The following is a 15097-nucleotide window of genomic DNA, read 5'->3' as shown; positions in this document are numbered from 1 at the left end:
TCGTCTGCAGAGATTCAGAAAAACACACCAACCACAGATTCAGACCCATCGATGAAGCCGTTCGACAACACAAGAAGGAACTTCAGGAAACTCTGGAGCCCTTAAAGAAGAAGTTAAAGGGTTGTGAACAAGTTAAAGAGGAGTTTGATCAAACAGCAGAACACATTAAGGTCCAGGCCCAACACACAGAGAGGCAGATTAAGGAGCAGTTTAAGAAGCTGCATCAGTTTCTAGAGGAGGAAGAGGAGGCCAGGATCACTGCTCTGAGGGAGGAAGAGGAGCAGAAGAGTCAGATGATGAAGGAGAAGATGGAGGCTCTGAGCAGAGAGATAGCAGCTCTGTCACACACAGTCAGAGCCACAGAGGACGAGCTGAGAGCTGAAGACGTCTCATTCCTGCAGAACTACAAGGTTACAGTGGGAAGAGTCCAGCAGCACCCCCTGCTGGATGATCCACAGCTGGCTCTGATAGACCAGGCCAAACATCTGGGTAACCTGACCTTCAACATCTGGAACAAGATGAAGGACATGGTCTCCTACACTCCTGTGATTCTGGATCCAAACACTGCTCATCCAGACCTCATCCTGTCTGAGGATCTGACCAGTGTGAGATGTGGAGAGAAACAGAAGCTCCCTGTAAACCCAGAGAGGTTTGATAACTTCCTCATTGTCCCGAGCTCTGAGGGTTTTAACTCAGGGACTCACAGCTGGGATGTTGAAGTCGGAGACAATACATTCTGGTCACTGGGTGTTTTAGCAGAGTCTGTCCAGAGGAAGAGAATTATGTTGGCTGGATTCTGGAGAATATGGTTCTATGACGGTAAATACTCAGCACATTCACCACCAGCTCCATCCACTGATCTGTCAGTGAAGAAGAAGCTCCAGAGGATCAGAGTGAATCTGGACTGGAACAGAGGAAGATTGTCGTTCTCTGATCCTGATACTAACACACACATACACACCATCACACACACTTTCACTGAGAAGCTGTTTCCATACATTAGCACCGTTGATGGACTGAAGATCTCACCACTGAAGATCTCACCACTCAAGGTCTCTGTGACAGTGGAACAGAGCAGTTAGAGATAAAGAGGATGATCATATTTATAATGTTGTTTATGTCTTAAAGGGAAAAGTCAGTGAATTTAAGTTGTGAAGCTGCACCTGTCCTCCTGCTGCCTCATTACTGCAAAGCTCTGTTTATGTTTCTTTTAGCTCTCACTGTCTCTTATTTTCTTTTTATTGTTGTTTTATTTTAACACGTTGCTTTTTATATCTATTCACAACGCTTTTAATCAAACCAGAATTGAATGGTTTCCAGTATGAAATGACTCCCAGCAGCTGGGTGACCAGTGGGAATAATAAAGGGCTCCTGGGGCTGTTCAGTAATCCACCCAAACTGAAGCATGTTACTGATTTTAATTGAACTGATTTAAATGATAAACTGCAGAATTTAGAGTGAAAATAGTGCAACCATTACCTGTGTGTTATGAGATTTACAAATGTCAATAAAGTTTTTTCAAGTGAAAGAAATGTGCACTTCACTTGTGCATTTGTCTCAACAAACCACAGACTGTATCTGTCTCTCTCTTTATGTACAATTTGATTAAAGGAGCAGCAAAGTCTCACAAACCTTAAACTCTGTAAGAAAACCAACATTTTGTCACTTAATAAATTTGGTTAAAGAAAAAAAAAAGATTAAATAAAAACCAGAAGAATGTGTTTCGTCAGCATGAAAATCTTGTAGCTGTTCACCTTTGAGGTGAGTCTCCCCCTCAGCATGATGCTGCCTCCACCATGCTTCACTGTTGGGACGGTGTTGGGCAGGTGATGAGCGGTACCTGGTCTCATCCAGACATGACGCTCAGAACTGAGGTCAAACAGTTCAGTCTTGGTTTCATCAGACCAGAGAATCCTGTTTCTCACAGTCTGAGTCCTTTAGGGAAATGTCCAGCACACAGACAGAGAGGGACAGTTCAACCTTTATGGCTTTTGTCCCTTTATGTCCGATGACCATTCTGACTGTGGCTGTTCTCTTTTACGGCTTCCAGGAATTCACGTTTAGCACCAACAAAATCAGTTCCCTGATCAGACTGAAGTTGTCGAACGTTTCCACGTAAGGCAATGAAGGCACGAAGAGCATTAATGAAAGCATCAGTCGTCATGTGGTCAAGCAGTTCAATACACACAGCACGAGAGCACAGACAGGTAAACAGCAGACCATACCTCTACAGCTAACTTCTGCCCTCCTTGACATAGAATGGACCAAAACAGTCCATCCCACAATATGTAAAGGGAGGAGTTGTTTCATGTGTTCAGGGGGTAAGTCTGCCATTCTTTGTTGCTCTGTACACCTTCTGAACTTTCTACACCTGACACACTTGCAGATGTAGGACGACACAGCATGACTACATCCAAGTATCCAGATGCCGTCAGCTCATTCATTGTTATACCACGCCCTTGGTGTTGCACCCTTTGATGGTAGTGCTTGATCAACAACTTTGATCAGTTTGTTATTTCAGTCATTTTTTTTTAAGCATAACGCACAAAAAGCTGCTGGTTCCAGATTTTCTTACATGATGGTAAATAAAATCTCTCTGGGTTTTGAACTGTTGGTCGAAAAACGAGACTTTTGAAGTTTTCACCACTTTCTAACATTTCATAAACTAAACAATTAAGAAAAAATAAAAATAATCAGCAAATTGATATGAATGAAAATATTAGTTGCAGCTCTAAAACAAACAAGTTAGATGTAAATGCAAATCCAGTTACATATAGAAACCAGGCTGGTGTCTGGAGACGTCGTACTGTACAGCTCAGAGAAATTGGATACCAGTGCCAAGTGTGTTATGTACAGATGTGAAGCTGCAAAGACAATGTAGATAAAGAAAAACTATGTCTGGCCTAATAATCATCTAATTAGATATTATTATTCTTATTAGATATTAGGCCTTAAAAATTTTGGGGGGCATGTCTGTTTGATTGATATGCCTGGTCTGCAATGATTGATCAGATGACGCGGCAGGCCGGGAGGTCGATCACCGGAGGGGAGCTTGGGTCGTGTGTGCATCGTATTGAATCAGTTGTGTTAAATTTCTCTTATTTTTCTTAATATTTGTCGGTGGAGGAGGAATTTTGCACTGACAGTTTTACTGTTAGTTCTTTAGTTTTAATGAGTTTTCGGTTCACAGTAATTATGGCTCGTTCTTCGGCACTAACAGACTGGAGAGACGCTGATAAACAGTTTCTTTCGGTGAGTAAATGTTTATTTTCTTTAACGTCCTACAGTTTTAACGTGTATGATGCTCCTAAAAGCTAGAGCGTTTTTTCCCTACGTGTTTTGACCAGAAAACAGGAGACAGTCAACATCCAAATTAATATTAGAGTTAATGTGAACTACAGATGCACTTTGCTAACTTTGCTGATGACTTAGTGTTTGCTATGGTAACCGTACCTTGTCCCAAACATGCAGGACAAGGATAAATATAGTTGAACAATTAACTCACTCTCATGTGGCTGATAAATTTTCCTACATGCAGCAAAACATTCAGGTTTATCTCATTAACTTAAGTTCTGTCTCCTCTTCTCGCTGGTATCTTGTTGTATTGAGTTCAATACACAATGTTTAATAGAACATTATCTTGTAGGGGTTTGTCATTTAATACTGTGAATTCATACACAGAAGTCGTCAACTGAAGCAGGTGTTCATGCACCTGTCCTGACAGCTGGTATATGTGTGTGATTAACTGTGATCCACCATGTCTGAACTAACGTGTTTGTCTTTTACTGTCATTCAAAGGAATCCACACTGAAAACTGAAGGACTGGTGCCAACAGAAGGAGACTGTCATGTATGGACAAAGGAGACTGCATGGACATCCTTAGTTCTCAAATGGGCTGTGATGATGATGATGATGATGATGATGATGATGATGATGATGATGATGATGATGATGATGCTGCTGATGCCAGAAAACAGCTTCAGTTCAGCTTCCTCTGATGAGAAGACAGACCAGCTGTTTAGACATTTGTTATGTGCCGGTCAGAACTTGTCTGCTTTAGTTCCTGGCTGCTCCAAAGCCTCAAATGATGTCACTTCCTCTCTGTGATGTCACTTAAAAGCAACAGTACATTGTTTATAGACAAAACATGTTAGTGTGACGGGGTGGTAAATCAAAATGAGGGACACATACAAATCATTACATTTTTAAAAAAAGGATGTTTTTATTAAAAAGATATCTTACGTAAATAGGAACACACATATAAACCTGACAATAATAAAGGTTTGATAAAAAACAATCAAACAAAAATATCACCATTAAATAATGGTGATATTTTTCGATACAAATGTCAAGTTGTTCATGTTCTAAGGAAAAATGGCTAAAAATACTATCTTAGTCTTTATAAATAGTATTTTCTCATTTAATATCATGGTAAGAGTACTTGACTTAATGGTTTTAAGATTTGGAAACCTACTTTTGCACATTTTTGTGCCTTATGCACCTCATCAAATGTTGCGGACCCAAATGGCTCCCGTTTCATAAAATGACTCATCTATCTTCTGTATGGGGATATAGAGGTATAGCTTTATTGCAGATCAACTTCTGTTAGGGCATGTACATGTGTGTATACATGTCTTGCTGTGGTTGTGGGGACAAATTTGTGTTTGAAACCATCAGTGTGAGGTTATTTTGGCCAGTCGCGACAGCTTCAAAAGGCTTTTAGAGGGACACCTGCAGTGGCTGAGATCAGTGTCAGGATGAGTCTCTATGACATGAATGAGACTCAATGTAATGTCCTTTGTAAAGATTGATGCTTGAGGAGTGAAGTACATGCACCAAGCAGCCGGCACGTTCAAAAGTTCTCCAGGAATTTTCTACTACTTTTAATATTATCCTCTACTGGCGCAATCTTCCATAATTGTGTCATCAGTTCAGCTCTCTCTTGTTCAACTTTCTGCATGATATAAAAATATGTTCAACTGAGCTTCAGCGCAGTCACCTGGATTTTAAAGTGTGTTTTGTCTGTATGCTAATTAGGCTGCGCCGCCTCTGTGACGGGATTGGTCGGAACAGAGAGGAGGAGCCTCCGACTCCACGGCCATCTTCTCCTATTGGTGCAGCAATGAACCTGACAGCCTTCACCACAGCTGCTGCCGTTTAAGCATCAGAGGAAGAGAGTTTAAGAGCCCAGTCAGTGCATCATTAGAGGCGGCTGACATGATATGCAGCTTGCCTCTGTACCGCCTTTGTGAACATTTGTGTGTAATTTGTTATTTGGTTTAGGATGCTGGTAGTGATTGTTGGGGACTGGCTAGGTTTAAAATTCTGATTGTGCATCACACCCTTAGAAAAAGGCTGTTAGACACATTAGGAACAGGGGTGCTGCTTCTTGTGTTTTTTGGGTTGGTTAGAATCGCATAGTTAGGCTCTTTGTTGGTTCCTGTTCCCCTACTTCAGTTGTCCTCTTGCCTTGTTTGTATATTTGTTTACTTATTTACCCTCCTGTTAACGCAATAAATTAAATCAGTAATGTGATTTACCAATAACACCTGGTTTTATGTTGCTTCCCTTTTCCCCTAGCTGGGTCGTAACACAAAGCCTGCCAACATATGGTGACTGGGAAGATGGACGCCAGAAGCCAACGTGGTTGTAGTGAACTGAAACCTGGTTTTATGAGCAGTCCGCGGTCAGTAAGTGAAATACTGTAAAATATTTCCCGGGCTGTTGTATCTTTGCTTGCAGAAATCAACTGCCTGGTACTGGATGCGAGTCCCACGGCGTCTGAGGTTTTAATTTCTCAGCAAAGTGGTTCCACAAAGGGTTTATATCTCGATGCTTCATGTGAACAGTGCAACATCTACTGGCCTGAATGCAAAATGGGCAAATACAAACATTTGTACATCACAAATTGAATGTAAGTATAAGGAAAAGCATGATTGTATTTTATTTTCCAAGCACAGATTTGTATACTGTCAAAGCAAATCACAATATGTTTTGTATGCATCATGTGTCAATATCAGTCAAGTTAAGCTCAATGTCTTTGTTTTAACTTAAGTGTCGAAACTAAGTTGTTTTGCAATGTGGGCAAAGAACATGTAGCTTTACTATTAAATGTCAGCTTTGGTGGTTGTGCTGTAAAGGTGCAATATAAGATGTGGCCAGAACTTTAGTTTAAAATGTTCAAAAACGAATTGACACTATCAACAGTGTGTGAAGCAGCCACAATGACGATGTCATGGTCAAGATCTCAATCTGTTGTATTTCAGTTATCTACTGAAATGCGCATGCGCACCAGCCAGCCCCGACCTGTCCTGTGTTGTAATACCACTTTGTGACACTAGAGGCTGTGTGAGTCAGTGGAGCGTCAAGTCTGCCCTCAGTCCCACGAAGAAGAACAACTTCCAGCAGCTTGAGGTTAGCATCACAGAAACACAGGAATGGCTGAACCTCCTAAAAGGTAATATTCATCTGCGTCCCGAAGGACCGCTCCCGACAAGAAACCAAGTTCAACGGCAAAGAAAAGAAGCAACACGAGTAAATCTCGATGTGGCTTTCCACCGCCGGAGACAGCTAACTTTCCTGTTAGCCTGGTGAGTAGCTTCAACATTAGCGCTTTAGCTAAAAGTATAATCAGCGCAACGACTGACAAACCGTACCGACAAACATTTCAGGTGGTGATACTGACGTTGTCGACAGACGTTTTAGCGGTTACTAGGATTGTGTCTGTTGCTCTCGGCTGTTGTCCAGCTAGTGACGTCAGTAACTTTAGGCTCATCTTGTAACTGATGACTGTAACTTGAGGTTGTAACCACTTTACATTACTGTTAGGAGATTAGCCATGACTGAAAGTGCACTAGGTCTTTACATTTCTCAGGAGATTTCATCATCCCTCTGTCTTTATCAGGACCTGAGCCAGTACAGATGCAACACTGCCTCCACTCGTCTCACCAACGGCAGAGAGTCCAGACAGTGAGGAGGGTCTAGGTGAGTAACATGCTGTCATTCACTTTTAAAAGTAAGACTTGTGTATACCACTGATTTTAAATCAGACCTGCAGTGTGTAAATGTTCATACTGCTGATTCTTTACAGTATATCCATATTTGAATTGCTGCATTTGTTGGTTATATAGTGTGTGTGTGTGTATATTGAATTCTTATCATACCTCTAGTTGTTTACTCTTCATTTCCTTGCATTTAAATTTCATAATATTCATACTGTATTTTTGCATATTCATATCTATCTTCACAATTTAATATACACACACAACAGATCTAACATGTTTGATTATAAAGAACTTGTATGATCTAAAGGAATTGTCCTATCGCATGTTTGTCTGTATCAGGACCAGAAGTCCAGTCTAATCACCAATGATGCACCAGCCTTTTCTTCTGCATCTGGCCTCATCAATCAACCCCATTACATCAACACCTTGAGGTATTATCCCTGCACATGACGGTTATTGTCTATAATGTGATCTTTTGCACATCTCCTAATCAATACCTTTTGCACATCTTGCCCAGCAGGAGTTTTGTCATTCTAAAACACTTTTGTGCATAGTTTTGTAGTATTGTTTTCATTGTTTTATTTTTTCTTTATATGTATCGATGTATATTTATGTTTGACTGTTGCAATATCCTCAGTGTCACACACTTGCAGGACTTTTGAGCACCACATTTTACAGTTTTGTACATGTTTTTGTGTGTGTGTCTTCTTCACATGTACATGTATCATTTGTTCAGATTTAGTCAAAGTCTTGTTTTAATTACAATATATGGTAAATGAAGTTTAAATGGATGATTGATTCATCTTTTATCTTCTGAAGTCTTTAGACTGCTTCAAAGACATTTCAGTCAAAAGAGGAGCTTCTCCTTATTTTCTATAGGTATGGCAGAATCCACCTCGGGCCAGAACCACACCTTGCCCAGCAAGAAATGGTAAGTCATGCACATTAATCCACCCCATACATTTAGTCTCAAATCACTCAATGAATTTCTGTTAAAAGCAGTTTGCATTTTGTGTAATTGCATTTCCACACAGATCATAGTTACATTTTTAACATGAGTTAAAATTATATTCTGTTTATTACATTTAAGGTGTCATATAAAATGCATCGGAAAACAATGTGGCTGTGATTATTAATATGTGGCTTGAATATTAAAATACTTGCTTGGAAACTTGCTGTGTGTGATTTGTTAAGGAAACAAAACTGTTGCTGTAACTATACGTGTACCTAGGCTCAAATTAGGGTCAAAATGACTTTGAGCTTGTAAAGTGATGTTCACAAATAATTCCAATGTTTGTAGTTGTAAATCAACCTTTGTAAACCTTTTAAGATAAATCTGCTTGAGAAATTCAAATTTGCTCATGTGAAACAACTGCGCTTTTGTCAAAGATTTTTGTATTTGTTGAAAGTCTGAATCAAAACTCCACAAATTATCAATGTTGAGGTTGAACAAAGACATTGTAAATGAAGAAATGGGTTTGTCAACATCTGTGTCATTCACTTGGATAGTTTGATCGTTGATTGATGGAGTAATGTGGGTTTCATAAGCTGACAAATTAAAAGGATTTATGTTATAACAGAGCAACAAGCAAACGTTTCTTTTTACATTTATGCAAATATATATGTAATATTTGTGTAGGAGCCATACATGTAAGTTTGCATATTCACAGGCGTGGTTTGTGTGGGCACATTGCATTGGCACTTTGGTGGAGGGTGTGTCACTGTGGGTTGTACTCCGAGATTATTTCTAACTCCACTCACCTGTTCACCTTTTCGTTTGGCTTTGGACCATGGTGTGGGGTGAATGTCGGAAGTGAAACTCTCTGTTGACCGCTTCGCTTTGAAACATTACATGATGAAATCTGTGTGCTTTGTTTTGTTATCTTTAATATTACGTCTGTAAGTTATTGGAGCTGCATCGCTATGATGAAGTAATAAATGTGACAGAGCCTCGGAAAACAAGAATGGATGTTTATTGTGCGCGTCAACAATTATCTTCCGTATTTAGCCCACTGCGGCTCATTGAACTTTAAGTGATCGCCAGTTAAGCCGCAATAATTTGTAAGTTGAATAATAAAAATCCAGAGTTATTTAACATTAAGGAGTAGTTGCATTAATTTTACATTACATTTAGTTACATTTATACAGCCTCAAAGTTACATCTGGCCCTTTGAGGGCAACCATCATGCTGATGTGGCCCTCGGTGAAAATGAGTTTGACACCCCTGCGATGTAAATGTGACCTGGGCTGGTGGCGCCCTCGTGAGGCGTTTTTTCTTTCTTTTTTTTTTTTTTTTTTTTTTTTTTACCATCACATGTACAGGAAAACGATCTTTTTTTTAATATATATATTTCCAACAGTGCCTGAACGCAACACGGCCCGTCTCTTTGTACTTCCCCTTTAAGTGCAGATGAAAGCGTGTTACGTAATTTGGGTGAAAGAGGAGGAGCGGACTGAATGGAGGCCAGCCGGCGGTGACAGACCGAAGAGGACTCTGACAGGTAAGGTCCTTCTCCTGCTCAGGTGATAATAGACACGTTATAATGAATCAGCTTTATTTGTCTTCTACTGCAGCATCTGACGGTGCGATTGAGCCTCTGTGTGTGTGTGTGTGTGTGTGTGTGTGTGTGTGTGTAACCTGCAGTGTCCGTGTTATGTTCATGTGTGAGATGTTGTGTTTTGAACCACACGTTGAAATGACGCTCAGAGAATCATAACCAGGATACACGTGTGTCTGAAATATATGATCTCGATCTGCTGGTTCTCGGAGCTGCTTCAGATTTATTTTCTCACCCTTGAACCTTCAAAATGAAAAGCAACTATCGGGAAAACTAACAGGAAACCAGAGACGGTTAGCTGAAGGTGAAGTTCCGCTTTAGCTTCTTTAATGTAAACTCTTTTCTTTGCTGCTGACAAATATACACTTTTTTTTTGACAATCGCAACTCAACGTCCACTTACTTTTCAGTCCTTTCAACCGTGTCACAGTCTTCATCAGCGGGTTTAGTTTGTACAGTACTTCTCATGTGTGGGGTTAAAATATAAAAGTTCATTCTTGATCCTTGGGAACAAAGTTATTTGGCAAAACATTCCCACTTCAAGATCCACTTTTCTGGATTATTTTTTACACATAGGCTACACGTTTGTTTATTTTATTTTTTTTTTTACACATAGACAAACAGACTCTTATAACTTTATTTGTAGAAAATTAAATATAAAATCAAAAATGCAGAAAAAAAAAAAAAGATTTCAGCAATGAACTGGATTGAACTGCCATCGTTGTTATTTTATAAGGACACATAAAAACACCGAGACTGATCAACATTTAAATGGCTTCTCTGACATTTTGGGATATTTTAGGTTCGAGAAATTGAGCTGACGGATGCTAACAGTTTCCCTCTGCTTCCAGTCTTTGTGCTAAGCTAGGCTAAGTAGTCTGAACACACATGGAAACTTATATTCACCTTCTTGTCTGACTCAGTAAACAAACAAACTTTCTGAGTTGGTTTATTTAATCACAGAGAAGCAATGGTGAAACTGCCTTTAAGCTCATCATAACCATCATAACATGAATGACTCAGCATCCACATTTGAGACAACAACGTTTGTGTTTTTGTGTGTTTTATTTTGAAAGGAGTGTGCAGCCATGGAGCTGGGTGTTACTAAGTCAATGTTAGCTGGAGGTGTTCTGGTTCTGCCTGTCCTGGCCTTCATCACCTCCTTCGTCTTCTGGCCCGGAGCGCTCCTCAAGGCCTACAACTGGTAAAGACACCACCACACCCACAAATACAACAGACTGGTGATTAGTTCATTTTTGTTTATTAGCTTTTAATGTTTGCAATGATCTGACAGATTTTACTTCATGAGATGATGTTTTCCAAAAATAATAGATAAAACTGACAGAATGCGTCAAAGTTAGTAACTTATGTTTATTCGTTACTTGTTCCTACAATTGGATTTATACTTTTAATTAAAAGGTCATTACACAAATGTCAAACGTAGCCATAAATTCATATTTTAAGATAATTTTTTTTTAATTTTCATTAATACCATTTTCCTCTCGGCATGAACAGAAATAAAAGTACTGTGATTTTCAAGTTTTTAGTTTTCTATTCTTGTATGTAGCAGAGCATAGACAGGAAGCTACTTTGAAAGCAGAACTTTGTCAGCTACCAATGACCTGACAGTGGAACAAGTTGAGCTCCCCTACGGATAAATGTAGTTTCTTTAATTAAAGCTAATTAGAAAAAGTAGTTCAGACTACTTTGATTATGTACATTCGATACGAAATTATGACAAAGAAAATCACATCAGTTGAGTTTATTGCAAAATGTTCCTATTTGTTTACAGGTCATAATATAAATCAAAAATATAAAACACCCCACTGTTCATGGGAAACTGCTGGGATATCAGCTTTGGTTGTGCAATAATTGCGTAAGTATGACCGTGGTGATTCTTCCTCAGGCCGAGATTCAGGAGGTTTATCCATGATGATGTTGTCACTGTGTGAGCACAGAGCAACACTTGCCCTTGGCTTTTGCGCATGCACTACACAAAGGTCAAGTGTGTGGTGGTGAAGGAAAATGGGGGCAGGGCTGTTTCAAGAGAAACAATGGTAAAATAAAATACTTCTGATAGAGTATAACCCAGCCGTTACTCAGACAAGTTCATTTGGTTTCCAGACCAACAAACCTTAACAAGTACTGATCTGATTTTTTATTTTATTTACTTGAATTTACTTTTTAATTCACTGAGATCATTCATTCTCTCCAGATGATTAACCCTTTTTGTTTGAACACATGATCTTGCTGTTTTAAACACAATGTGTATTTTAAATTCTGTGCACTACAGACTGTTGTTGAGCTGTAATGTCACTGTCTCCAAAATGTACTCTTATTGTGAAGGAGCAGGACTGGTAGTAGTGTGACCTTTCCTACTGGACTTTGTCTAAGTTGTAAAAAGAAAAAAAAAACAGATTATAGCTTCTCTCTCTCTCTCTCTCTCTCTCTCTCTCTCTCTCTCTCTCTCTCATACACACACACACACACACACACATTAAAGTGCTGAGTCACTGTCATGTAACAGTTTTATCAGCAGTTTTGTAACTTGAATAAAAGTTAAAGATCAAGTTAGAAAACACTGAAATATTTACCCCCCCCAAAAAAACAATTAGGTAATCATATTACACAAACATATTGATTGATTTTGTTCAGTTATGACCTGTATCTATGAATACTGTGCCCAGAGAAAAATATTGTACTCAATACATTTTGTGCAGAGGATGAATACTGCTATTGTGGTCCTTGACTTTTCCTCTGACGCTGGTTGACATCATTTGTGGCTTTCAGTGAGTTATCTTAGCAATAGTTGAATGATTGTCATGAAATCTGGTGCAGAGGTCCTTGGCCCCGAGGACTGAGCTAAATAACTTTGGTGTTACCCTGACTTTTCATCTAGGGCATCAGGTTCATCCCCGTCAGCGTCAGCTGTAGTTTGGTGCTAATTAGCAAATGTTATCATGCTAACGAGCTGAAATGAGACGGGAACATCTACCGGGGTAAACATTAACGTTAACACTGACATTGTGAACATGCACACTCTTACGTTTGAGGAAAACACATGATGTGAGTGGCACAAAGTCGATCAACAACTATTGATCTTATTTAAATGAGATTTCCTGATCACATCCTGCTCTCCAGAGGATGAACCCTTCAGATGTTAGTGACCCCTGACCTTCCCTCTGCTGCCCCCCTCTGTACAAACTTTGCACTGTAATCCCCAATTATGAAATGACAAACACATGGTCTCATAAAAAGCGTAACTGTGAAGACAATACACAGAGGTGCTTTACATAAAAATAGATAAAAAGAACAGGACATTTATTTTATTTATTTCATTTTATTTCATCTTTATTTAATCAGGCAATCTAATTGAGATTAAACTCTTTTCCATAGAGACCAAGGAGCAAGAGACAATCAACAACAAAAACATCAGAACTACACGATACAAGAAACGAAGAAATTAAGAATTGACAAAAACATTCACAATAGTCATAAAATACATCAGATAATAGAGATTTAAAATCTCTAAGGGAAATGTAAGAGTTTAGTTTGAGGGTTGCTTCCATTTAAATGGTGCCTAGAACCTGAAACCAGTTCTGCCAATATAAGTGTGAACATGAGGGATGTGGAGGGTTTGGTAGTTACTGGATCATGAGACAGAAGCTACATTTTTAAGGTGACTCCTACCTGTGTGGCTCTGTGATCTCTCAACACATAATCTAGATGTGTCTTTATGCAATTTCAAACATCTTCAGACGACGTGGGCGCGTGATAACCCCCAGTGATGCTGTTATAATCCTCCCCAGGTACTGGCGCCGCAGGCTGGGGCTGGTGGTCCGCTACTCTCACAGCGGAAGTTATCGCTTCTGTTATTCCAGCCGTGGGACGCCGGGGGGCGCCACACCATCGATGCTGCTGCTGCATGGCTTCTCCGCCACCAAGGACATGTGGTTGCCCGTCGTCAAGGTAACACATACAGTAGATACACACTGTAAGGCCCGGCTCATCACGTGGAAACACCTGGACACTTTGAAATGTGCATAAGTGAAAGGATAGAGAGGAAAGAACAGAAATAGATGAAAGGGAGGAGGAGAGGAAAGAAGTTGTCTCTATCTATCTATCTATCTATCTATCTATCTATCTATCTATCTATCTATCTATCTATCTATCTATCTATCTATCTACACTCAAACATCGACCACATTTTGTCACTTCTCCAGTGTGAACGCGTGTCTCATTTCCGTCAGTCTTGGGTGTGTTTGTTTTCTTCTCCAGCACATCCCCAGGAACCAGCATGTGGTGTGCGTGGACATGCCGGGACACGAGGGGACAAGTCGCACCTGTGCTGAGGACTACAGCATCCAGGGCCAGGTCGGCCGAATCCACCAGGTCTGTACAAAGCCCACACCTCTCGGTGAGAGACGGATCTAGAGAGTTTAAGGATCAGACTGTGCTGATCAGTCAAAATGCTTTATAAAACACACATGGGAGAAAGTGAGTGATGAAATGTAATTTTATTCCGTGCAGAGAATAAAATGGCGCATTTTCTGGACGTCTGACTGTCTCTGGAAGACTCAGTTCATCTTTCTTCAGCTTTGCTCTGTGAATCCCAGCAGACTGCACCATCTCACTGTCACTAGTTACTTTAAGGAACAGTCTGGGGAAATACACTAAAGAATATAATGAGAAGATGGATATTTATCTCCTGTACGGAACTGGAGTCAGGACTTGCTTAGCTTAGCAGAAAGACTGGAAACAGGGTGTATATATGAACACACCAACACCTCTAAACCTCGCTGACTCATGTTGTATCTCGTTCGTTTAATCAGTGCACAGACAGAAATTTAAAAAACAGATTTGTGGTTTTCGGGGGAGTTACGAGCTGGAACTATTTCTTGTTGTGGTGCAGTGTGTGCAGCTTTGATGTGGTACCATCTATCATGTCTGAACAGAGACTAAAACTAAAACCTGTGTGCTGCACCGAGGCACTGGGCGGAGGGATACGCTGTTGTTCTCCTGAGAGACAATGAAATAGGTGACACTTCTCTGTGTGTGCAGTTTGTGCAGAGCATCGGTCTGGATAAGAGACCCTTCCACCTGGTCGGCACATCGATGGGTGGGAACGTGGCAGGGGTGTACGCTGCCTGCTACCCTGCTCACCTGTCCAGCGTCAGCTTGTTGTGTCCCGCAGGTAAATTCAGCAGGCGTCTGATCTACATGACGTGTCAGTGTTTCCCTCCAGGATTCAAACCTTCCTCCTCCTCCTCCTCCTCTTCCTCTCTGTCCTCCAGGTCTGGTTTATCCCACAGACTCTGAGTTCATCATTCGTCTGAGGGAGATGGAGAAGAGTCAGGAGGAGGAGGAGGCGATTCCTCTGATCCCCACCACTCCTCAGGAGTTGGAGAACATGCTGAGACTCTGCTGTCACACCTCCCTCAACCTCCCCCGACAGGTACAGGGCTCTGCTGCCTGCTCTCAGATCAACATTAAGACTCTTTCAAGGCTTCACACAACTCGCTTCCTCAATATAAAG

At 40.4% G+C, this 15097-nt stretch overlaps 2 protein-coding genes and 1 long non-coding RNA gene across 4 annotated transcripts in view; all 3 read left to right on the top strand.

Annotated features, from left to right (window-relative positions):
• Positions 1-1632, top strand: part of LOC111668231 (nuclear factor 7, brain-like) — a 3504-nt gene extending 1872 nt beyond the window's left edge. Inside the window, exon 3 of the mRNA XM_087178747.1 lies at positions 4-1632. Coding sequence (XP_087034873.1) covers positions 4-1082 — 1079 coding nt within the window. The 3' untranslated portion in view covers positions 1083-1632. The remainder of the gene's footprint in view (positions 1-3) is intronic.
• Positions 1633-3053: 1421 nt separating this feature from the next.
• Positions 3054-8816, top strand: LOC147818080 (uncharacterized). Its single transcript, XR_015438340.1, has 4 exons — positions 3054-3252; positions 5038-6590; positions 6905-6984; positions 7344-8816. It is a non-coding gene; the product is annotated as an uncharacterized LOC147818080 (long non-coding RNA).
• A 576-nt stretch (positions 8817-9392) lies between these two features.
• Positions 9393-15097, top strand: part of LOC111668184 (abhydrolase domain containing 6, acylglycerol lipase) — an 8005-nt gene continuing 2300 nt past the window's right edge. The window contains exons 1-6 of one of the 2 annotated variants that reach the window (XM_023424168.2): positions 9393-9505; positions 10638-10765; positions 13371-13530; positions 13840-13953; positions 14623-14755; positions 14856-15016. In XM_023424168.2, the coding sequence (XP_023279936.1) occupies positions 10650-10765; positions 13371-13530; positions 13840-13953; positions 14623-14755; positions 14856-15016 (684 nt within the window). In that variant the 5' untranslated portion in view covers positions 9393-9505; positions 10638-10649. Of the gene's footprint in view, positions 9506-9652; positions 9867-10637; positions 10766-13370; positions 13531-13839; positions 13954-14622; positions 14756-14855; positions 15017-15097 lie in introns of those variants that run through there. The other variant, XM_023424169.2, reaches the window with a different exon arrangement.

The sequence above is a fragment of the Seriola lalandi genome, unplaced genomic scaffold, assembly GCF_002814215.2.
Source record: "Seriola lalandi dorsalis isolate HSWRI2012SDOR001 ecotype SW California unplaced genomic scaffold, Sedor1 jcf7180002054722, whole genome shotgun sequence".
Taxonomy (NCBI): Eukaryota; Metazoa; Chordata; class Actinopteri; order Carangiformes; family Carangidae; genus Seriola; species Seriola lalandi.
The sequence above is the reverse complement of the archived record's forward strand: the minus strand, read 5'-3'. Positions and strand labels throughout refer to the sequence as shown.